The 22,573-nt window shown below is 35.8% G+C and overlaps 1 protein-coding gene across 1 annotated transcript in view; it reads right to left on the bottom strand.

The window, feature by feature from the left end:
• The window catches only part of CHRNA7 (cholinergic receptor nicotinic alpha 7 subunit), a 171,510-nt gene that overhangs the window by 12,540 nt on the left and 136,397 nt on the right, over positions 1–22,573 (bottom strand). The window contains exons 5-8 of the mRNA XM_012543738.2: positions 10,984–11,063; positions 7,387–7,554; positions 4,164–4,358; positions 1,022–1,108 (exon numbers count right to left, since the gene is read on the bottom strand). Coding sequence (XP_012399192.1) covers positions 1,022–1,108; positions 4,164–4,358; positions 7,387–7,554; positions 10,984–11,063 — 530 coding nt within the window. The remainder of the gene's footprint in view (positions 1–1,021; positions 1,109–4,163; positions 4,359–7,386; positions 7,555–10,983; positions 11,064–22,573) is intronic.

The raw sequence follows: 22,573 nt of genomic DNA, 5'->3' as shown, positions 1-22,573 counted from the left end.
TTGGTAGATATCAGCTTGGGAACCATTACAGAAGACAGATATTTGAAGTATGGAAATTAGAAAAGTAGAAGTGAATGAGGTGGAAAGAACATAAAATAACAAAACCTATTTGGCTGCATTATAGGGTAGTGCAGTGAAAAGAGAAGAGAATGGAAGTCAGGGGACCTGGGTTCATATACCAACTCCACCATTTTCTACATAAATGTGATGAGCCACTTCTGATCCTCAGTTTCCTCATCTATAAAATAATAAGAGGGCTGGGCTGAATAATCTCTAAAGTTCCTTCAAGCTGCAAATCTAAGATCCAACTTCCCCAAGTTTGAGTCTATAACCAAATAGCCTACTCTTTCTATAGTTACTTGACAGTTAATGGCACTATAGTGCATGGAGCCCTGGGCCTGGAGTTAGGGAATCTCATCTTCCTGCGTTCAGATCCAGCCTCAGATCCTTACTAGTTTATGACCCTGGGCAAGTCACTTAATCCACCTTGCCTTGGTTTCTTCATCTGTAAAATGAGCTGGAGAAGGAAATACCAAATTACTCCACAGCCTCTGCCAAGAAAACTCCAAAAGGTTCACAAAGAGTGGGGCACGACTGAAAAAATGCCCAAACAACAACTTAAAGTCTATTTAGAAATCTACTGGATTAAAAATAACTTTAGTTATCTTAGTAAACTGGCAAATTTCACTTTATTAGATCTTTTTCTTTATATCCATAATGTCCACATCTCCATAATGTCCACAAGAATATTTGGAAACTAATAACTATGACTGAATTGAAAATTCCAAGGGAGCTTCCCGGAATACATTGTAATGAAGTGGCTTGCCCAAAGTCACATAGTTAACAAGTGTCAAAGAGCAGGAAACTCAGAGTTTGTCTTGTGTCCAAACCCAGAACTCCTGCCACTATGAAGCACTGCCTTCCCTGTTTGTAAAGCCTAATTCTCTCAAACCCCCCTTCCTAGCTGGGATATCCCCTCTCTCTGGGTCTTTGGAACCAGCCTTTGCATTTTTGGCTTTACCTATTAATGGCACCGAATCAGATGTTGCCGGCATGATTTCTGCCACCAGCAGCATGAAGACAGTGAGAGACAGTAAAACCGTTATTCCTAGAGCAAAACAAATGGTACAGAATTAGAGAATAGGTGAGAATGTTGCCAAGAACTGAAAACATTATCTCTCATTTAGAATGCCAATTTCTGTGATACATGCTAGCTATATGACCCTAAACAAGTCACCTACTCTCTAAATTTCAGATTCTTCAACTATAAAAAAATGAAAATGATAAAATCTACACTCCCTACCTCTTAAAATTATTGTGAGGAACCTGCTTTCAAAACCTTAGAGTGAAAAAATTCAAGCTATTTCTTTTCCTTCTTTATTTACTTCACTGGGAATCTCTCCAATTTCCTTCCATGTTATATGACCATAAAGACCCTCCACTATTTGAAAATGGCCTAGCAAGTGACTTACCACTGGACTCAATACTCAAAAGGGACTAAATCACTCCCTGGAAACAAGTTATATCCTCAGGGGACATAGTTATTCTTTCAGGCCAGGAGAGGATAATTTAAAAGCACTGTTGCTACTACACTGGAATGTTAGAATTTAAATTTGTAGTTCTAAGACATCCCAAGTCTATAAAAATCCCTCTAACAAAAAACACCAGTATGAAGAAAATTTTATCATGATCAAGACATTTTGATGCCCTGGTTAATGGTCCAGAGTAAGAGTGTTCTATTGATCTGGTTAAAACTTAGCTCTATACAATTATTTTCTGCTCTCTGGTGACTTTAACAAATTTGCTTTATGTTAATGATTCTTTATATTTTGTGCATCATGAACACCTTTGGTAGTCTGGTTAAAAGTTGATGGACTCCTCATGACAATGTTTTCACATGCATAAAATAAAATATATAGGATTATAAAGGAAATCTATTATATTGGAATACAGTTATCTTTTGTCAAAGAATTGATTGACTTCTGTCAGTCAGTAAACATTTATCAAGCATCCACTATGTGCCAGGTTTTATTTTAAGCACTGAGTATATAAAGAAAAGCACAGTTTAGTGAGAGACAACACACAATGTTGTACAAACAAATTACATAAAGGTTAAGTAGGAAATAATCAACAGAGCAAAGGCACTAAAATTTAGGTGGATCAGGGAGAAAGTGGAATTTTAAATGGGAGTTGAAGGAAGCCAGGGAAACCAAGAGGCAGAGGTGAGAAGAGCAGACATTCTGGGTACCATCAATAGCCAAAGAAAATATTCAGAATCAGGAAATGGAATGTTCTATAAACTCTTCTAGAAGAATGTCATTTGCAGGTGTGCAAGGTAAACAGGAGAGAGCTCATCATAATTCTCTCAGTTCTTGTTGGATGTCCAGGAAAGCACAATTCCTTTTACCCATCTCCTCCAATATTTCACACAAGTCTATTTAAAAAACTCATGTAAGGTTGAAAATCATTCTCCAAAAATAACAATAATTCTTCAGTATTTTAAGGGGCTGTGATTTTGTCAGTATGGTTTCTCATTCTTTCCATACAGATTACAAACCTGTATACTTTAGCAGAGAGTGAATTGCTATAGCCAAGAAATTAATCTCCCTGTAGCTCACTTGGAGATGAACCTGCTGAATTTAGTAAGGCAGGCGCTGGGGTGATAAGCACACAGTTTGTTTCTGAGCCACAAAGTCTTTCCAGACTTGTAGATCTGCTAGAACTTTCACTTCTCTGACATTGCCTCCAAATATTTAGGGTTACTTTTGCACCAGTGAGAGGCCTTGAAGAAGGATCATAACATTTAATTTTGGTTTTATAACTGTGGTTTTATCAGTGTAGAGAACTCCCAGTGAAGAAACTCCCTCTCCTAATAAAGATTATTATCTTCTCTGTGACCTACAGTCTTAGAAAGTTGAATAGGAGCCCTAAGAGTTAAAAAAAAAAAAAACACCTCAGCCAGGATGACAAACTCAATACTATTTTGTTTTGTTTAGTCAGACACAAGTTCTCTATATGTAATAAAATAAAATAGAATAAAAATACAAATTTTTAGTAAAATCTATCAACCATCCCAGGAGTGTATCAAAAAATAAAGTACAGATCTGTGTAGGACATCTCATAAGAATAAATTATAAGTTGCTCTGAAACACTTTTTCCTCTTTATCTTACAGCAATGAAAGCACTTATAACTTCTTAATTCTATAACTGTTTCTTTTCCAATTACTACATAATGAAGAAAAGGATTTTTGATTGGACACAATTCATTTATTTAATCAACAAGCATTTAAATCAGGAACTGTGCTAAGGGTAAAACCAAATCAAAAATAATCAAACAAACAAAAAACTGGAGAGTAGGAAATGGGAGGGAAGTTAAGAAGGACAACATATATACTGGTCAATAAATACAAACTATGTACAAAATAATTTAAAGTAACTGAGAAGAGCATACTAGCAACTGTGAGGATACAGGAAATAATACTTGAACTGATCCTTGAAAGAAACTAAGTATTCAAAAAGGTGGAAGTGAGGAACAAGTAAATTTCAGGCCTGGGGGAGAGCCTATATAAAGTCAGGAGGACAGAAAATTGAAGGTAAAACATAAGGAACATTATAATTATATAAATTTTACATAATATATAATTATAATATGTATCATATTACAGGATTATCATACAGGATGAGAAACACTGAAATAACACACAGTCATAAGTACCATTACTCTTCTACCTCCTCTCTCAGTGTCCAGCACCTCTTAGGATATTTATTTCCATTCTGGTGTGGCCCTGGACAAGGGGTCTGGAGTAGCATCTTTAACCATTCAGAGGTATCTCTTGGGTAGTTCATGATTCTTTGGCATATATATAAGATCTAATCATCGTCCTAAACATACCTCACTGTGGGAGTGAAGTACACCAAGTAATGGACCCCTCAGACACAAAGCTATCTACTGTAGGGGGTATGTGATAACCAATTAGCGCAATAGTATATTGGGTTAGTTTTATGGTTGAAATAGTGAATTCGCTCTTAATTTAAACAAAGCAGTATGCTGCCTCTTTCCTGATCAGCAACAGTCCTGCGTCCCTGACAAAGCTATTATCCCCTCCTAGATGATATTTTCCTGGGTTGAGAATTCCCCCTTCCAATATATTCATGGTATTTACCAAGTGAAATTTTCTCTCCTGAGTCTGCAGGAAGCAAAAACACTAATAAGGCGAGTGCAGATATCAGCACGCATGGGATGAGAAGATTAAGGCCATAATAGAGTGTCCTGCGTCTCATGGTCACGGTGAATGTTACATCTGGGTATGGTTCTTTACAGCAATCATAAAACCTCTCACTCCTCTTTCCAGGAATTTCTAGGTGGAAAAGAAGGAAAAATAATAAATTATTAAAATTATTTTGTGCTATTTCTAACATCTGATTTTATTTTTTTAATATCTTATTCTTGAGAAAAACATTTCTTTCTAATCCTATTTTCCCTTAGTTACACTTTAAAAATAAAGAAATAAAACCAAGAGCAACAGATTGATAGAGTCCAAAAAATTATTTTTCTCTCTTCCTACTATCCCAGCCCCAAACCTCAGTAAATACACTTTGCCATTTGTACTCCATCTTAAATTTTAGTTCCCTTAAATTCATATATGCACACCATCACCCACATTTGTAAGCTATTGCTCTCATTCCCATTAATAATATCCTGAATCTTTTATAAATGGAGAGTTGCTTTTTGAGGAGAAAAAAATTGCAAATGAATGAAGAGGAATAACTCCATCAGCTATTTGAACAAGAGCCAGATATCTATTAATCATACAATTTCTAATGTTTTTGGTGAAAGGCAAAAACCAAAGAACCAAAAATAGCGCAGACATTTAAAAACTCAAAAGAAAAATGCTTGCCCTCTTTTTGATTCCATCTTAATTTCAGTTGATGACCTGAGTTAAAATCTTGACTTTGCCTCCTTTGTCACCTTTGTAACTAACTTGCTTACTCTCTCTTGACCTCAGTTTCCTTTTCTGTAAAATGAGGAGATGACATTTAGTGTTTGTTCCAAATCTAAACCTATGGCCCTATGATTCTTTCTTCTAATCCTGCTTCCCATCCTCTCCAAGGGGGAGAAAGTGGAAAATGAATAACATATACATGCTTTTCGATTCCAGTGGAGTTAAGGTGTAAGTAGTCATTTACAGGGTTTATTTAGCTTTGAGGAAAATATAAAATCAGATCTAAAACAGAATTTCCTCCCTCAATTAATTTCCATTTTCAACTTTCCATTTTCTTTTAACACATCACGACCATTCTAATATTTTCAAGGCTTCCAACCCTTTACCTTTAACTTCCTTCTCTTCTTCATTCTGCTTCCTTCCTTCCTCCAACCCTATCTTTATCTAATGAATTACCAAATTCTTCCTTCCTTCTTTTCTCCTTTCTTTCTTTCCTTAATCTAGCCCTTCCTCCTTATCTCTAAATTCATGTCCTTATTCCATCCTACCTGGGCAAGAAGTGTAGTAGAGTAGGAAGAATATTTCAAGATAATTCGAGTTTGAGTCCCAGCCTTGTGTAACCTCTCTGGGTCTCAGCTTCTCCTTTGTAAAATCGGGAAACTGGATGAGGTTCTGAGGTCCCTTTCATCTCTAAATCAGTGATGGCTGCAATAGCATCCTAGCCACTCACCAGACCCCAACTCCCCTCTGTCCCCTCCTCACTCTGTTCCGTATATCCTAACAGAACAATAATTTAATACATTTTTGTCCTTTTACCCTTATGCATAAGGACCTATAGTAGCTCTTGTTCAATGTGAGATCAAATCCAAAGTCATCTGCCTACCATTTGGGACTTCACAAATCAATGCAACTTTATGGGAAGATGGCATGGCCCCAGGTAGAGTAACAGACATGGTTTCAGGAACAACTGAAGTCAAACCCTTCTTCAATTACTGGCTGTGTGACACTAGGCAAGTCTCTTAGCCTCCCAATACTCAATTAAAAAGTAGTAGATTAGGTTGGATGATTTCTAAAGTCCTATTTAGCTCTAAATTTCTGATCCTATGCGCTAACGAACTGATGTCAAACTAGGAATCAACAAACATTAATTAAGAGCCCACTATGTCCAGTAACCTCAGTAAACTGTGAACTTTGTTCTAATCCCTTACATTCAGTCTGTTCATTCCTGCCTTCGTGAGTTCGCTCCCTCTGCTCCCCATCATGAAATGGCTTTCTTCTTCCCCTTCTGTAGCCAAAGTCTAAACTTCCAGCTCCATATTTCTCTTTATCTTTCCATAACAAAACTCACCTCATAATAATCCTTCCTTGACCACATAATCACATAACTCATATCATGATTTAAAATGTTTTCTGGTTAGTTCATGTCTATGTCTCTGATTAGATGGTAAAATTCTGTTTCATTCAAAGAATTTGCTAAGTACATACTTTTCACCAGGCATTGTAATAAGAGCTAGAGAGCCAAAGACCAAAGCTAAAGAGTCATGCCCTCAAGGAACTCACACCGTGGGGCAGAGGGAGAGTTTTGGTCTTTAGTGATATCTTTCACTGACTCCACAGACCATACTGTCCAGGGGATTTTCTAGCAAAAATACTGACATGGCTTGTCATTTCCTTCTCGGCTGGATTAAGGCAGGTAAAGGTTAAGTGGCTGGCTAGTAAGTTTCTAAGGTGGGATTTGGAGTTCAGAACTTCCTGACTCCAGACCCAGCACTGGATCCACAGGATCACTTCACTGCCCTGAAGAGGGGCAGTAAGTACGGCATATACACAAAACAAGGGAATACAAAAAATACACAAAGGAAATGTAATATAAGTTGGGGTAGGAAGCACCAAGATATAAGGGGTTCATGGATGATGAGGTAGTACTTGACCTAGATCTTGACTGGACCTAGGAATTTCAAGAGGAGGTGGAGGTAAAAAGGGAGGGTATTCCAGGCACAGATGTTGACACATAAGTGACATTCAGAATGCTGCACGTGGAATGGCAAGGTAGCCAGTTATCAACTGCCTGAGGAGGAGAAATGAGAAACAAATCTAAAAAGTTTAGTTAGAATCCAATTATAGGGGCCTTGAATGCCAGGGGAAATGTAGTTGATCCTAGAGATAAGAAGGAGCCATTGAAGTAGGGAAGCAACATTACCAGAGTCAAGCTTTAGGGATGTTAATCTGGCAGCAGCTTGAAGAATGAACTAGAAAGGAGAGGGCATCTTTGAGAATAAGTCCTGGGTCTAAGTACCCACAATATGCCAGGCCCTGGAAAAACACTGATTGCATTATTGCTTGCAAAGATTTTCAGATCAGCATGAATGAGAATATACTATTCTTCAGTATTTGCACTATGAATTAATTACATTGTCTGTACTAATAAACACAAGAGGCTCACCAACTAGGTCCCATTCTCCATTGGAGATATAGCCAGAGATGTCTGCTTCTTGCATCTGTAAATCCAGGGACCACCCTCCATAGGACCACGACCCAAACTTCAGTTTGCACTGTTGTACATCAAAGGGAAACCAGCGCACATCGATGTAGCATGAGCTCTTGAATATGCCTAGATGGATTGAAGTGTGATCAAAGAGAAAGGCAGCATTTACATTATCCCAACTCAGGTCAAGCAATTTGTCCTAAAAAACAATGGGTTTAATGGTATATAACCTCAGAGCCTTAGAGAAGATCCATTACTTGTACCTTAAGAAATTAAATGTTTGCCAACTTGCTGGATGGATTAGAGGGCGGCATGTTAAAATATGTATAAGGTCCCTCCTTTAACAAAGCTCTTCATTCTATGCTTCACAAGCTGAACCTTTTTTATTTTCTTTCTGATGTTAATAGTCTCTTTACAGAGCAGACTCTCTGAGGACTGAAGTCTGTGGATGTTCAAATCACTGATTCTCAGGACAGAGGGTCTTGATAAGCCATCCAATCCATTCTCCTGTCTCCAGACAGGACTACATAGAAAAATTCCCAGTTTGAGAACTGTTATTTTCTTTAAAATCTCTAAGGCAAAAACACTTCATTGTATTTCTATATTTTTAGATTCAGTTGGGGATGACTCAACTTTATTCAAATCAAATGTTCCCAGAACATCTTCTGCAGATAATAAGATCAGAGATCAGGCATTTATCTGAACAATGACCACCTCACCAATATAAGCCTATTCAATCACTTTCATTTGCAATAGTAAGCTTCAAAATTCGAGAAGAAATTGGAGAAAATCCCAAGGGACCAAAAAAATAATGAGTAGAGTTTTGAAAGACAGTCCCAAAAGTTTTAGTGTATCTTTAAGTGTTAATCACTTAAACTTTTAACAGTTTAAAATTGCACTAAGATTTTGGGGACATGTTAAATATGACTTTGGGAGAAAATACTGAGAAATCAATTTTCTAGCTAGAAATATATCCAAGGTCATTGCAACTAGCCCAAATCCCACAAGGACAAATAAGATGCAATGGCCTTAAATTGTAAAAGGTGAGATTTTGAATGGGTATTAGAATTTTGCTGGCAGGAGCTGTTAAAACACAGAATTGGTTCTCAAGTGACATTCCCCAAGGGCTTTTAGGAGAAGAAATGACACCTGTCTGGAATGGTTTAAAAGTAGCCCTGCCTGGAGCCAGAAAAATGGACAAAATGATGGTTGAGTGTATAATCAATTCATAATTTGAGTTGGAATTGGACAATCAGTTTATGCTACTCCCACTCCTTCCTCCAAAAAAAAGGGGGAACTAGGACTAGCATGTCAAATTCCCATGAGAAACCAAAACTAATTATATCTAAAATAGTTCCATCCAGCTGAATAATCAATGTTCTTCTCCAGTAGTGACGACTGAATAATGCTTCCAAAGACTCAACTCTTACACTGTTGTTACCAATAAGCACAGAGAAGAAACACATGCACAGAATAGAAAAGCCATCATGGGACAGATTATAGAATAGCCAGTGCTGATAAGCCAAACCTGCTATACAAACTACAGCATAAACAAACAAGAGACCTTGAAGTCTATGAAGCAGAAACCAGCAGAATAGCTCAACTTCAATCTCCCTCCAAAATTATTGGAAACTATCTGAATTTCAAAAAAAAAAAAGCCAAGGACAATAAATGAATCATGAGGGAAGGGGTAGAATTTTTTTTCTTTTTTTGCAAGCCAATTGGGGTTAAGTGACTTGTCCAGGGTCACAAAGCTAGGAAGTGTAAAGTATTTGAGGTCAAGTTTGAACTCAGGTCCTCCTGACTCCAGGGCTAGTGTTCTGTCAACTGCACCTTCAAAGCACCCTATGAAAAAAATTGGAATTCAAAATTTTATAAAAATGAATGTTGAAAACTATCTTTACTTGTAATTGGAAGAAATAAAATTCTTTTTTAAAAAGTTAATGAAAACAAACCTTCCTTTGGTAAAGATTAATGAGGAAAATTTTGGGGGTAGGCAGGGCTTCATTCACCTTACTTAATTCATGCCAAGATGATGTGAGCTGCTAAAAATGAGAATGAATCCTACAAAGTAGATCAGCAAAGCCTGGTAATAAAGAGGAAGCTTGGTGCAGTAGTGGATATAAAAGCAGAGACCCTGAGTTGAATTCCTTGATGTTATTTGCTTTCTGTGTGACCTAGAGAGTAGGATCACTTTACCCCCTCTAAGTCTATTTCCTCAATGTTAAAATAAACGGATCAGGTCATACCATTGCAAGTTCTATTCCTATCTATGCTCTAAATCTATGATTTGGACACAACTTGTCAATTATTTCTTTCCCACAAATGATTAGATTGTATTTTAGTGTATCTCTGTTTGTTGCTGTTCAGTCAGGCTGGTGATACATGGAATATATTATAATATATGATATGATAATTATAATATTGTCATTGAAGGGGATCTGCATTTCACTGACTTTTAATGGAAATGATTCACTTATTGTTCTTGGCTTTTTAAAAATTCAGATAGTTTCCAATAACTTTGGGGGGGGGATTGAAGTTGAGATATTTTGTTGGTTTCCGCTTCAAAAACTTCAAGGTCTTTTGTTTGGAGAATGGGTGGGGTTGGAAAAACTTCCATAAAATCTGAGTTAAATCAGTCCCAAAGTGTCCAAATTTCAGAGAGAGCTGGAAAGGGATAAAGATTTAAAGTCATCTTGACTTGTTTGTTAATAATTGTTGTTCTACTTTAAAAACTAGAGGATTTATTTCCAATGGAGCAGTAATGAACTGAACCAGCTACGCCCAGAGAAAGAACTCTGGGTGATGACTAAAAACCATTACATTGAATTCCCAATCCCTATATTTATGCCCACCTGCATTTTTGATTTCCTTCACAAGCTAATTGTACAATATTTCAGAGTCTGATTCTTTTTGTACAGCAAAATAACGGTTTGGTCATGTATACTTATTGTGTATCTAATTTATATTTTAATATATTTAACATCTACTGGTCATCCTGCCATCTGGGGGAGGGGGTGGGAGGGTAAGAGATGAAAAATTGGAACAAGAGGTTTGGCAATTGTTAATGCTGTAAAGTTACCCATACATATAACCTGTAAATAAAAGGCTATTTTAAAAAAAAAGATTAAAAAAAAACTAGAGGATTTGAGTAAGATTTTGTCTCTTACTTTAATCAAACAATTCCTATTGATTCAACAAAAATTTAAGCAAGTCATTTCTTCGATTTTTCTTTTGTGTGCTCTATGTTAAGAGTTAAGGGAAAGAGGAATTATGGTATGGCAGACAACATTGACTTCATCTAAGATTCAAAGGCAAAAGGGGAGAGATCTGATTTCTACAGAAAAACTAGTAATCTAAGAAAACAACAATAGCAGATAGGCAGTACCTAGAAAGGAAAACTGGTAGTACTCTTGACAGAGTGAGGCTGTCGTATGAGCATAAAGTATTGGTCCAAGCCATCATTTAGTATATCTATGACATAACTGGACAAAGCACTCTTAAATTCTTTTTCTAAACTTACACTCACGTGAGTACATATGTTCACAATCTTACCTGGAGGGAGGTATTGACAATGTCCTGAAGAATTCACTAAAACATTGGTATGAAATGTAGCATCAAATCGCTCATCAGCACTAGAAAGAGATTAATGAAAGGAAAAATTATCACATGTGGATATAATGGAATACTAGTGTGTCATAAGAAGGAGGTGGTTTTAGAGAACCTGGGAAGACTTGAAGAAACTAATGAAGAAAAATAGCAAAGTCAGGAGAACAATTTCTACTCTAACTACAACATTGAAAGTTCTAAAACACTGATTAAAGCAAAAATCAACCACGACTTTAAAGGACCAATAATTCTACCCATCTCCTTATAGTGAGGCAATGTTGTTTGTCCTTTCTTGAAAAGGACCATAATATCAGGGACGTGTTGCTATAACATTCAAGTAAGTTGGATTTAATTAACGAATGTCTGTCCAAAATCACCAATCTCGCTTTAGGAGTCATCTGGATCCAATGATTAGATAAAGATCAGGACAACTGGAGAAAGCCCTGGATGAAATGGCCTCTTTAATGGGTCTCAGTTCACTTAGACAACACCCATTCAGTGATTAAGGATGGGTAACAAAGGAAATATTAAGACAACAGAATAAATAGGGATAATGAGATACATATTATTAATATGGAATATTAATATGGAATTAATATGGCCAATATGGAAATCTACCTGTTTGACTATATATGTTTGTTATAAGAGTTTTTTTTCATTGTTCTCCCTTGGGCATGGAGGTGAGAGGAAGAAAAAATAAATGCTTACCAATGGAAAAAACAAAGGTTTTGTTTTTTTTTTAATACCCTTTTATTTTTAAAATATATGCAAAGACAAAACATGCTGCACAAGAAAAATCAGATCAAAAAGGAAAAAAATGAGAAATAAAACAAAAAGCAAGCAAACAATAAAAAAGGTGAAAATACTATGTTGTGATATACATTCTTTCCCCATAGTTCTCTCTCTGAGTGCAGGTGGCTCTCTCCTCTCCTCTCTTACAAGTCTATTAGAATCGGTCTGAATCACTATATTGTTGAAAAGAGCCACATCCATCAGAATTGATCTTTGCATAATTTTGTTGCTGTGTACAATGTTCTCTTGGTTTTATTCACTTCACTTGGCATCAGTTCAGGTTAAGTCTCTCCAGGCCTTTCTAAAATCATCCTGCTGATCATTTCTTATTTAACAATAATATTCCATAATATTCATATACCATAATTTATTCAGCCATTTTTCAACTGATGGGCATCCACTCAGTTTTCAGTTCCTTGCCACTATAAAAAAGCAGCTGCTACAAACATTTTTGCAATGTGGGTCCTTTTCCCTTTTTATGATTTCTTTGGGATATAAGCCCAGTAGAGATACTGCTGGGTCAAAAGGTATGCACAGTTTGACAGCACTTTGGCCATAATTCCATATTGTTCTCTAGAATGGTTGAATTGGTTCATGACTCCATGAAACAATGTATTAGTGTCCCACTTTTTCTGCATCCCCTCCAACATTTATCATTATCTTTTCCTATCATCTTAGGCAACCTGAAAGGTATGTAGTGGTGTTGGAATCCTTACAAAATGTTAAGTCATTAGAATTGATAGAGACAGTAATTATCTAATTTACATGGTTCAGTATGATTGATCTGATCCTACGAGGAGATATTACGGGCCAGAACTTGAAATATGATACTAAGTGGAATTGAGGAGACAATGGTTAAATCTAGTTTAGCATTGATTTAATCCTACAAAATAATGGTTTCCCAGTGATATAATGATTGGTGTGTACTCAGTGTACAATATATAAGCAAGAAGCTCTCAGGGCCAAAGAGCACTCTGGGAGATACAGAAGCCCACTCTCAGAGGCGGAGTCAGATTCATTCCATTTTCCACCTTTGTGCTGGCTGGAGGCTAAAGGACAAACCTTTGGATTTGGAGACATTCAGAGGGAGCTCTTAGAATCAAGGAAAGAGATAGGTCTCTATTAAAGCTAACTGGGCCCAAGGAAAGAGACAAGACTTGGAAGGAGAAAATAAACATTTGGATTTTAACACCTGGCTGAATTTGGAGTGATTATTACTTGGAACAGAAACCAAGGCTGCCTCCAGAAAACCTCCCCAAGAAACCTGCTCCCAGAGAGAACCATCATATTATACAAAAGAAGAGAACACCACATAGTGGTACCTCAGAGTTGTCTTAATTTGCATTTCTCTGATCAATAGTGATTTAGAGCATTTTTTCATATGACTAGAAATAGCTTTAATTTCTTCCATCTGAAAATTGTCTGTTCATATCTTTGACCATTTGTTCATATCTTTGACCATTTATCAATTGGAGAATGGCTTGTATTCTTATACATTTTAGTTAATTCTCCAAATATTTTAGAAATGAGGGCTTTAAGAAAGAACAAGGATAGAGCCAAGATGGTGAGTGAAGCCAGGAAACTGCTCAAGCTCTCCTAATTTCCCTCAAAAACCTCATGAAATCCAGTCTCTGAACAGTCTGATGAAATGAAACCACTCTCCAACTCAATATAGAATGGAAAAACTTCAAGAAAGATCAGTCTTACTGGGTTGAAAAGGGTGTTCAGCACAGGACAGAAAGAATATGGGAAAACCAGTAATAAGGTCTTAATCACAGCAGATCAGCAACTGAGACCCTCAGTCTTGATTCAATAGCAAAACAAAGCAGTAGGACTCTTCCCAGTCCTAGATCAGAAAGCAAAATAATTGGAGGCTATTTCCCAGAAAAAGCAGATAAAGATATCTCCTGCAAACATAAAGGGCCCCTACTCAAAGTTAAGATTCAGAACTGCCCAGGAAGCTTGGGACAGTACCCCCTTTATCCCAGGAGCAGAGCTCGACCTTAGAAAAAATACCAAAAGAAAAGGAAAGAAAACGAGCAAGAAACAGAATGGAAAGCTACAATGTTGACAAGGAAGATCAAAACACCAACTCAGATGAAAACAAAATATTCTCAGAGGAAATCTCAAAGAATGATATGAATTAGTCTCAAGCCCAAAGAGGATTCTTGGAACTGCTCATAAAAGACTTTAAAAAGCAAATAAGAGAGGTAGAAGAAAAAATGAGAAAACAAAATGAGAGGTATGCAAGAGAGAATCAACAGCTTGGAAAAGGAAATTAATTTCTTACAAACTACAGTTGGCCAAATGCAAAAAAAAAAAAATCCACTGAAGAAAACACCACCTTCAAAAGTAGAATTAATCAAATGGAAAGAAATACAAAAGCTAACTGAAGAAAATCACACATTAAAACTATAATGAAGCAAATGGAATCTAATGACTCTATGAGACATCAAGAATCAGTCAAACAAACTAAAAGGAATGAAAAGATGGAAGAAAATGTAAACTACCAAATTGGAAAAACAGCCAACCTGGAAAATAGATCCAGAAGAGACAACATAAAATTATTGGTCTACCTGAAGACTATGACCAAAAAAAGAGCCTGGATAACATTTTTAAGAAATTATCAAGGAAAAATGTCCCAATATTCTAGAAACAAATAGGGGAATATAATCATTGAAAGAATCCATCACCTTTAGAAAGAGATCCCACAAGGAAAACCCCAAGAAACATTATGGCAAAACTCTAAACTCTATAATCTCAAGGTAAGAATACTGCAAGCTGTCAGACCAAAAACACAATTCAAATGTCAAGGAGCAACAGTCAGGATTATCCAGGATCAAGCAGCTTCTACAATAAAGGAAAAGAGGGTCTGGAATACTATATTTTGAGAGGAAAAAGACCTTCAGTTACAATCAAGAATTAACTATCCAGCTTCCCCTGAAAGAAGTGATGTATCTTCAATGAGTAATAGACTTTCAATCATTTCTATTAAAAAAAAAAACAGAACTAAACAGAAATTTTAATCTTCAAACACAGGACTCAAGAGAAGCATAGAAAGATAAACAGGGGGAAATATATATTATTTAAATATTAAACTGTTAACATACCTAGATGGGAAAATGATATTTATAACTCTTGAGAACTGTATCTGTTACTAGGGCAGACAGAGGGGGACATCACATGGACTGAGAATGTGATTGTGAATGGACTCTGATGTGACGATATCAAAGAAAATGACATGGAGGGGTAGAAAAGCTGTACTGGAAGAAAAGGAAGGGGTAAGTATATTGGAACAAATAGATCCCATGAAGAGGCACAAAAGCTGTGTTACAATAGAGGGGGGAAAGGGAGGGGAATGAGTACTGTCTGAAGCTTGATCTCATCAGTTTTAATTCAAAGAGAGAATGACAATCATTCAGTTGGATAAAAAAAATGTATCTAATCCCATAAAGAAGTAGTAAGTAAAAAAAAAAAAAAACACTACTAAAAACAGGGTGGAAAGAGAGCTCAAAAGTATATACAGGGAGGGAGGGAGGGAGAGAGAGAGAGACAGACAGACAGACAGAGACAGAGAAAAAGAGAGAAACAGAGAAACAGAGAGAGACAGAGACAGAGAGAGAAGGAAAGAAAGTATATCTAATGATACTAAATATATATGCACCAAGTGGTATAACATACAAATTGCTAAAGATATTAAGTCAGTTACAGGAAGAAATAGACAGCAAAACTATGTTAGTGGGAGACCTCAACTTTCCCCTCTCAGAATCAGACAAATCTAACTACAAAATAAACAAGAAAGAAACTAGGGAGGTTAAAAGAATCCTAGAAAACCTAGATATGGTCGATCTTTAGAGACCACTGAATACAGATAGAAAGGAATGCATCTTTCCCTCAACAGTACATGTCATCTACACAAAAAGTGACCACATATCAGGGCAAAAAAACCTCACAATCAAATGCAGAAAAGCAAAAATAGTAAATGTTTCCTTTTCAGACCACCATGCAATAAAAATTATATTAAATAAAAGGTCAAGGAAAAACAAATTAAAATCCATTTGGAAGTAAAATAATCCAATTCTAAACAATGAGTGGGTCAAACAACAAATAACAGAAACAATCCATAATTTCATCCATGGGAATGACAATAATGAGACAACATACAAAAATGTATGGGACACAGCCAAAGTAGCTTTTAGGGAAATTTTTATATCTCTAAATAGCTACATGAATAAAATAGAGAAAAAGGAGATCGATAAATTAGACTTACAACAAAAGAGCTAGAAAAAGAACAATTTTTAAAACTCCCAAGTAAATATCCAATTAGAAATTCTGAAACTTAAAGGAGAGATTAATAAAATTGAAACTAAGAAAACTATTGAATTAATTCATAAAACTAAGAGTTGGAAAAAAACAGCAAAATAGATAAACCTGTGGTTAATTTAATAGAAAAAGGAAAGAAAAAAAATCACCAGCATCAAAAATGAAAAGGGTGAACTTACCATCAATAAAAAAGAAATTAAAGCAATAATTAGGAGATATTTTGCACAACTGTGTGGCAACAAATCTGGCAATCTAACTGAAATGGATGAATATTTACAAAAATATAAATTGTCCAGATTAAGAGACAAGGGAATAAATTACTTAAATAGTCCCATGTTAGAAAAAGAAATTGAAAAAGCCATTAATGAATTTCCTAAGAAAAAATCCCCAGGGCCAGATGAATTCACAAGTGAATTTTATCAAACATTTAAAGAACAATTAACTCCAATATTATGTAAACTATTTGGAAAAATAGATAAAGAGGGAGTCCTGCCAGATTCCTGTTGTGACATAAATATAGCACTGATATCTAAACCAGAAAGAGCGAAAGAAAATTACAAAACAATCTCCCTAATGAATATTGATGCAAAAAGTTTAAATGAAATATTAGCAAAAATGTTACAGCAACTTATCAGCAGGATAATATACTACAAACAAGTGGGATTTATACCAGGAATGCAGGGGTGGTTCAATATCAGAAAAACTATTACCATAATCAATCATATCAAAAACAAAATCAACAGAAATCATATGATAATCTCAACAGATGCAGAAAAAACATTTGATAGAATCCAACAACCATTCTTATTGAAAACACTAAAAAGTATAGGAATAAATGAAGTCTTCCTTAAAATGATAGTAGCATCTATTTAAAACCATCAGCAGGTATCATATGTAATGGGGACAAACTAGAACCATTCCCAGAAAGAGCAGGGGTGAAACAAGGTTGCCCACTATTACTATTACTATGCAATTTTGTATTAGAAATGTTAGCTTTGACAAGAAAAGAAGAAAAAAAGATTAAAGGAATTACAGTAAGTAATGAGGAAACCAAATTATCATTCTTTGCATGATATGATGATATATTTAGAAAATGCTAGAAAATCATCCAAAAACCTACTCGAAATAATTCACAGTTTTAGCAAAATTACAAGATATAAAATAGACCCACACAAATCATCAGCATTTCTATATATTACTGACAAAGCCCAGCAGCAAGAGATACAAAGAGAAATTCCATTTAAAAGAATTATAGACAAAATAAAATAGCTGGGTATCCATTTGCCAAGACAAACCCAGAAACTATATGAACACAATTACAAAACACTCCTCACACAAATAAAGTCAAATCTAAACAAATGGAAAAATATCAATTGCTCATAGGTAGGCCAAACTAATATAATAAAAATGATAATTCTGCCTAAATTGATCTATTTCTATTTCTTCAGTGCCATACCAATCAAACTGCCAAAAAATTATTTTGTAGAATTAGAAAAAATAATAACAAAATTCATCTGGAAGAACAAAAGGTCAAGAATATGAAGAGAATTAATGAAAAATATTCAAAACTTGTGGCTTAGCAGTACCAGACCTGAAACTATATTATAAAGCAGCAGTCATCAAAACCATTTAGTACTGGCTAAGAAATAGAGTGGTGGATCAGTGGAATAAATTAAATACACACAATATAATAATCAAGGCCTATAGTAATCTAGTATTCGATTACCACCTCCCCCCCCAAAAAAAGAAAAAACTCCAGCTTCTCAGATAAACTCACTATTTGACAAAAATTGCTGGGAAAACTGGAAAATAATATGCCAGAAAATCAGCCCAGACCTATATCTTACACTCCATACCAAAAAAAGGTCAAAATGGGTATATGATTTGGGCATAAAAAATTACCATAAGCAAATGGTATATTTTGCTATAAAAGAGCAAGGGATAATTTACCTATCAGACCTTTGGAGAATGAATGAATTTATGACCAAAGAAAAACTAGATAACATTACAAAAGGTAAAATGAACAACTTTGATTAAATTAAATTAAAAAGGTTTTGTACAAAAAAAATGAACAGAAACAAGATTAAAAGGGAAATACAATACGGGGGGGGTGGGAAATTTATAGCCAATGTTTCTGATAAATGTGTTATTTCTAACTATGTCAAATTTATAAGAATACAACTCACTGATAAATGGTCAAAGAATATGAACAGACAATTTTCAGATGATGAAATTAAAGCCATCTATAGTCATATAAAAATGCTCTAAATCATTATTGATTAGAGAAATGCAAATTAAAATAATTCTGAGGTACCACTTCATATCTCTCAGATTATCTAAGATGCCAGAAAAAGATAATGATAAATGTTGGAGATGTGAAAAAATTGGAACTCTAATGCATTGTGGGTAGAGTTGAGATATGATCCAACCATTCTGGAGAGCAATTTGGAACTATACCCAAAGGACTATAAAACTGTGCATACCCTTTACCTCAGTAGTGCCACTACTGGGTCTGTAACCCAAAGAAATCATAAACAAGTAAAAAATGTGCCAAAATGTTTACAGCAGCTCTTTTTGTGGTAGCAAAGAATTGGAAAATGAGTAAATACTCATCAATTGGGGAATGGATGAACAAGTTATGATATATGAAGGTAATGGAATATTATTATTCTATGAAAAATGATGAACAAGCTGATTTCAAAAAGGTCTGGAAAGAGTTATATGAATTAATACTGAGCAAAACAAGCAGAACCAGGAATACATTATACATAATAACAGGAAGAATGTGCAATGATCAACTATGAAAGTCTTTGTTCTTCTTAGTGGTTTAGTGATCCAAGACAATCCCAATAGACTTTGGATAAAAAATACCATCTGCAACCAGAAAAAGAATTATGGAGATTAACTGTAAATGAATATATGCTCTGTTCATTTCTTTTTTTTTTCCCTCTCTCCCATGGTTTTTCCTTTGGGTTCTAATTTTTCTCTCCCAACATGATTCATAAATCAATGTGTATTAAAAATTAATTAATTAATTAATTAAAAAGAACTGAGAATTTTATCAGAACCTTTGGATGTAAAAAAATTTTCCCAGTTTTCTACTTCCCTCTAATCTTGTTTGCATTGGTTTTGTTTACAAAAACTTTTTTTAAAAAGGTGTTTTTTTTTTAATTTCATAAGCCAATGTTAATAAGGAGTTAACTTTCTGAGTCACCTCTATATTAGTAATTAATATGGTCAGATTAATGTAGCCAACATCCCTGAGAAAGCAGACAACCCATGATCTAGGGCTGAATTTGTCATAGTCAGCACAAACCAGTAGCTAAAAGATTTCCCAGAGCACGGCCCTGAGAAAGCCAATTACCCCCTCCCCTTTTCCATAAGTGTGCATCGCTTTGCATGTGAATATAGACAGATTTTCTTAACATCAAGTAACCAACAAGATACACCTTACCTATCTCTAATGTAACTGGGGCAAAGCCCAGTTTTTAAGTGCCTGTGTCTGATTCAATTCAAAATCAACTCTCAAATGGAATTTGATCACATGGTGAGTAAAAGAATCAAGACTATAGCTCTTTAAAAATGCAGCTTTGTATTGGAAATAATAAAGGCAACCTTACTCTTGGGAACAGGATGATAGGAGAAAATAGGCTGCTAGGAAGCTGTCAAGGAATACCCTACTCACTCCTCTGCAACATTCTGAGGGGCAAGGAGGAAGTTATACAAAGACACATCCGCCATTGATTAAAGCCTGCTTTGCCCAGGAAGAACCCTGAGTTAGGGCACTGAGTTGGGACCTGTGCAAAAAATGCCAATCTCTCCTCTCTCAGGGGGCTCTTCTGTCCGACCTCATCAGCATTTTTCTAGTACAGCAATAAAGAGAAGCGCGGTATCAGGAATTAAGCACTCATCAGAGAAGCCACCATTTGAAAAATCTTGATTCCCCTTTGCCACCTCAAATAAATCACTTCAGGAAGGCAGTGCAGTAAAACAACTTGGGAGAGAAAAAGGCTGGTTTGAAGGTAAATATAGTTGGGCACAAATCTTAGATTTTCTAGTTACAATCTGTGTGACTAAGTAAGTCACTTTTCCTTCTGAATTCCAATTTCCTCATCAGGAAAATGATGGATTGGACTACATATGTTCTAGTCCCTTCCACCTTTAAATATACAGTCCTTTCTCATCTAACTACTTCATAAAGAAACTGAGAAAGCTTTTTTCGACTTAGTCCCATTCGAGGGTCATCTTTGTTGCTGCTATAAAGGGAATTTGATGGGGGAGAAGCAATCATTATTCACTGGGACAAGTTAAACAGATAAGGTAGCATATCAACTGGATCATAGTGTCCAGATGATTTTGATATGCAAAAACAGAATAGCTAAGTTCATTGGCTTATAGTATGTAAATTCAGTTTTCTTCATTTTTTGAAAACTATAACATCTACCCTTTTCCAACAGTGTAGTATGTCTCTGTTACTCTATAGTCAATCCAAATTCCTTAAGGGCAGGAAATTACTTTTTGCCCCTTTTTTGTATCCACAGGGCTTAGTAGTGCCCCTAATTTGTATGTTTGTAGGACCCACTGACTTGAACTCATAAAGGATACAGTTTTTTTCTTACTATGTCCTAACTTATCTTGGGTAGCCCCTGCCAGTTATCCATCTTTTGTTCTGTCCTTTCCAATCCAAAGATCAGTCTCTTTCACAAAGAAAACAAAAGTTAACCAGTTCCATTTTCTCTGTCATCAATTATCCCCATTCTCTGCACCCTAAGCTATGGTCCTATGCATCTTTAATTCACCTCCTTTATCCTTAGCTTTTCTGCCCAGCCTCAGTTCACTCTGAGATATTTAGTCCACCTGAGGTTTTTCTTATAGGACCATGCAGTGATTTTTCATAAGGTCCTGTGAATTCTGGGTACCCAAACACAGTTTGAATGATTGGATGAGTCAGGCAGTCAACAGGAGATGATGTAACACTAAGTGATAGGTACTTACTAAGAGCTGAAAATAACACAGCAACAGAAAACAGCCCCTATCAAAGGAATTCACATTCTACTAGAAAAAATCATATGCAATAACTATATATTATATACATATATGTGTATATATATGTATGTGTGCATATGTATGTATACACATAAATAATATATATAATAAATAGAACAGTGTCACACTCAGATAGAAACAAATCCTGCATAAAGACTTAGAAAACCACAAATTAATATTATCTGTGTTGTATTGAATTTTTAATTGTTTTGTCAAATATTTCCCGATTACATTTTAATCTGATTCAAGCTGCTCTAGGAAGCTACCTGCAGTAGAGGAGGGACTGGAAAAGGACTCCTACAGAGGGTAGCATTTCAACTGAGTCTTTCAGAACTACAGATTCTAGGAAGAAGTGAGGGGGAAAAATATTTCGGGGGAGAGTCAGGGAAAAGACACAGGAGTGAGATGTTGTGTTCTGTGCAAAGAACAGCAAGTCCATTGTCGTACTACATCATGGAGTATGTGAAGAGAAGCAAATTGATGACTAGGAAAGTAATTGTAAAAGACTTTAAATGTCAAAGTCAGCATTTGATATTTGATCCTAGAGGTAATAGAGAGTCCCTAGAATTTACTGAGGAAGAGCATGACATGATTAGATATGCATTTTAGGAAGATCGCTGTAACAACTTATTGAAATATGATCTAAAATGAAGAGAGACTTGAAGCAGAGAGATCAATCAAAAGAGTCTTTCAATAATACAAGCCAGAAATTACACATCAGAGTTACAGCCACTAAAAAGTCATAAGTGATGATGAAGAACGTCTCGATCAGATACCCATGACCTGATACTGAGCCATCATGTCAGGGATGGAGCATCATTACCCAGCAAACCTTACCAGGAGGGACACGCCATTGGAAGAAAAGTACAGAAACCTAAGACGGACCTTCCATTGGCTGCTGGAATCATTCACACTTGGAGGACAGACAAATATGCCTGAGTACAGTCACATCGTGCCTATTGCCATAATAGCTCTGGCCGAGGTTCACTGGCTGCAAAGTTTATAGTCTGTAGAAAGTACTGTCAAGGTGATTGATCCCTTGGGTTTACAAATTCAGCTTTTCACAGCAGCACATCTGCCTGCGGATTGCTACATTCCAGAAGAGAAGTGATAACAAAGTTGAATTTACTGAGGAAAATGCCTACTACATCTGACACTGAATGAGCTCCCAGAGCATCTGAAAGAGATCCAGAATTTTGTGAACAGTGTGGGCAACAATGGGATTCCATACCCCTACAAGGTAGTACCTCCATATCTCAAATGTGTGCAGGTTCTTCTGGATTGCTTAGTTCTTTTTTAGATGGTCAGCTTTGGGGAGAAGGAAAGGTAGAGCTAGAACAGAGAAATATATGGGCTGTGAGAGGGTTATATCCCC

Source organism: Sarcophilus harrisii, chromosome 2 (genome assembly GCF_902635505.1).
Source record: "Sarcophilus harrisii chromosome 2, mSarHar1.11, whole genome shotgun sequence".
NCBI classification, from domain to species: domain Eukaryota; kingdom Metazoa; phylum Chordata; class Mammalia; order Dasyuromorphia; family Dasyuridae; genus Sarcophilus; species Sarcophilus harrisii.
The sequence above is the reverse complement of the archived record's forward strand: the minus strand, read 5'-3'. Positions and strand labels throughout refer to the sequence as shown.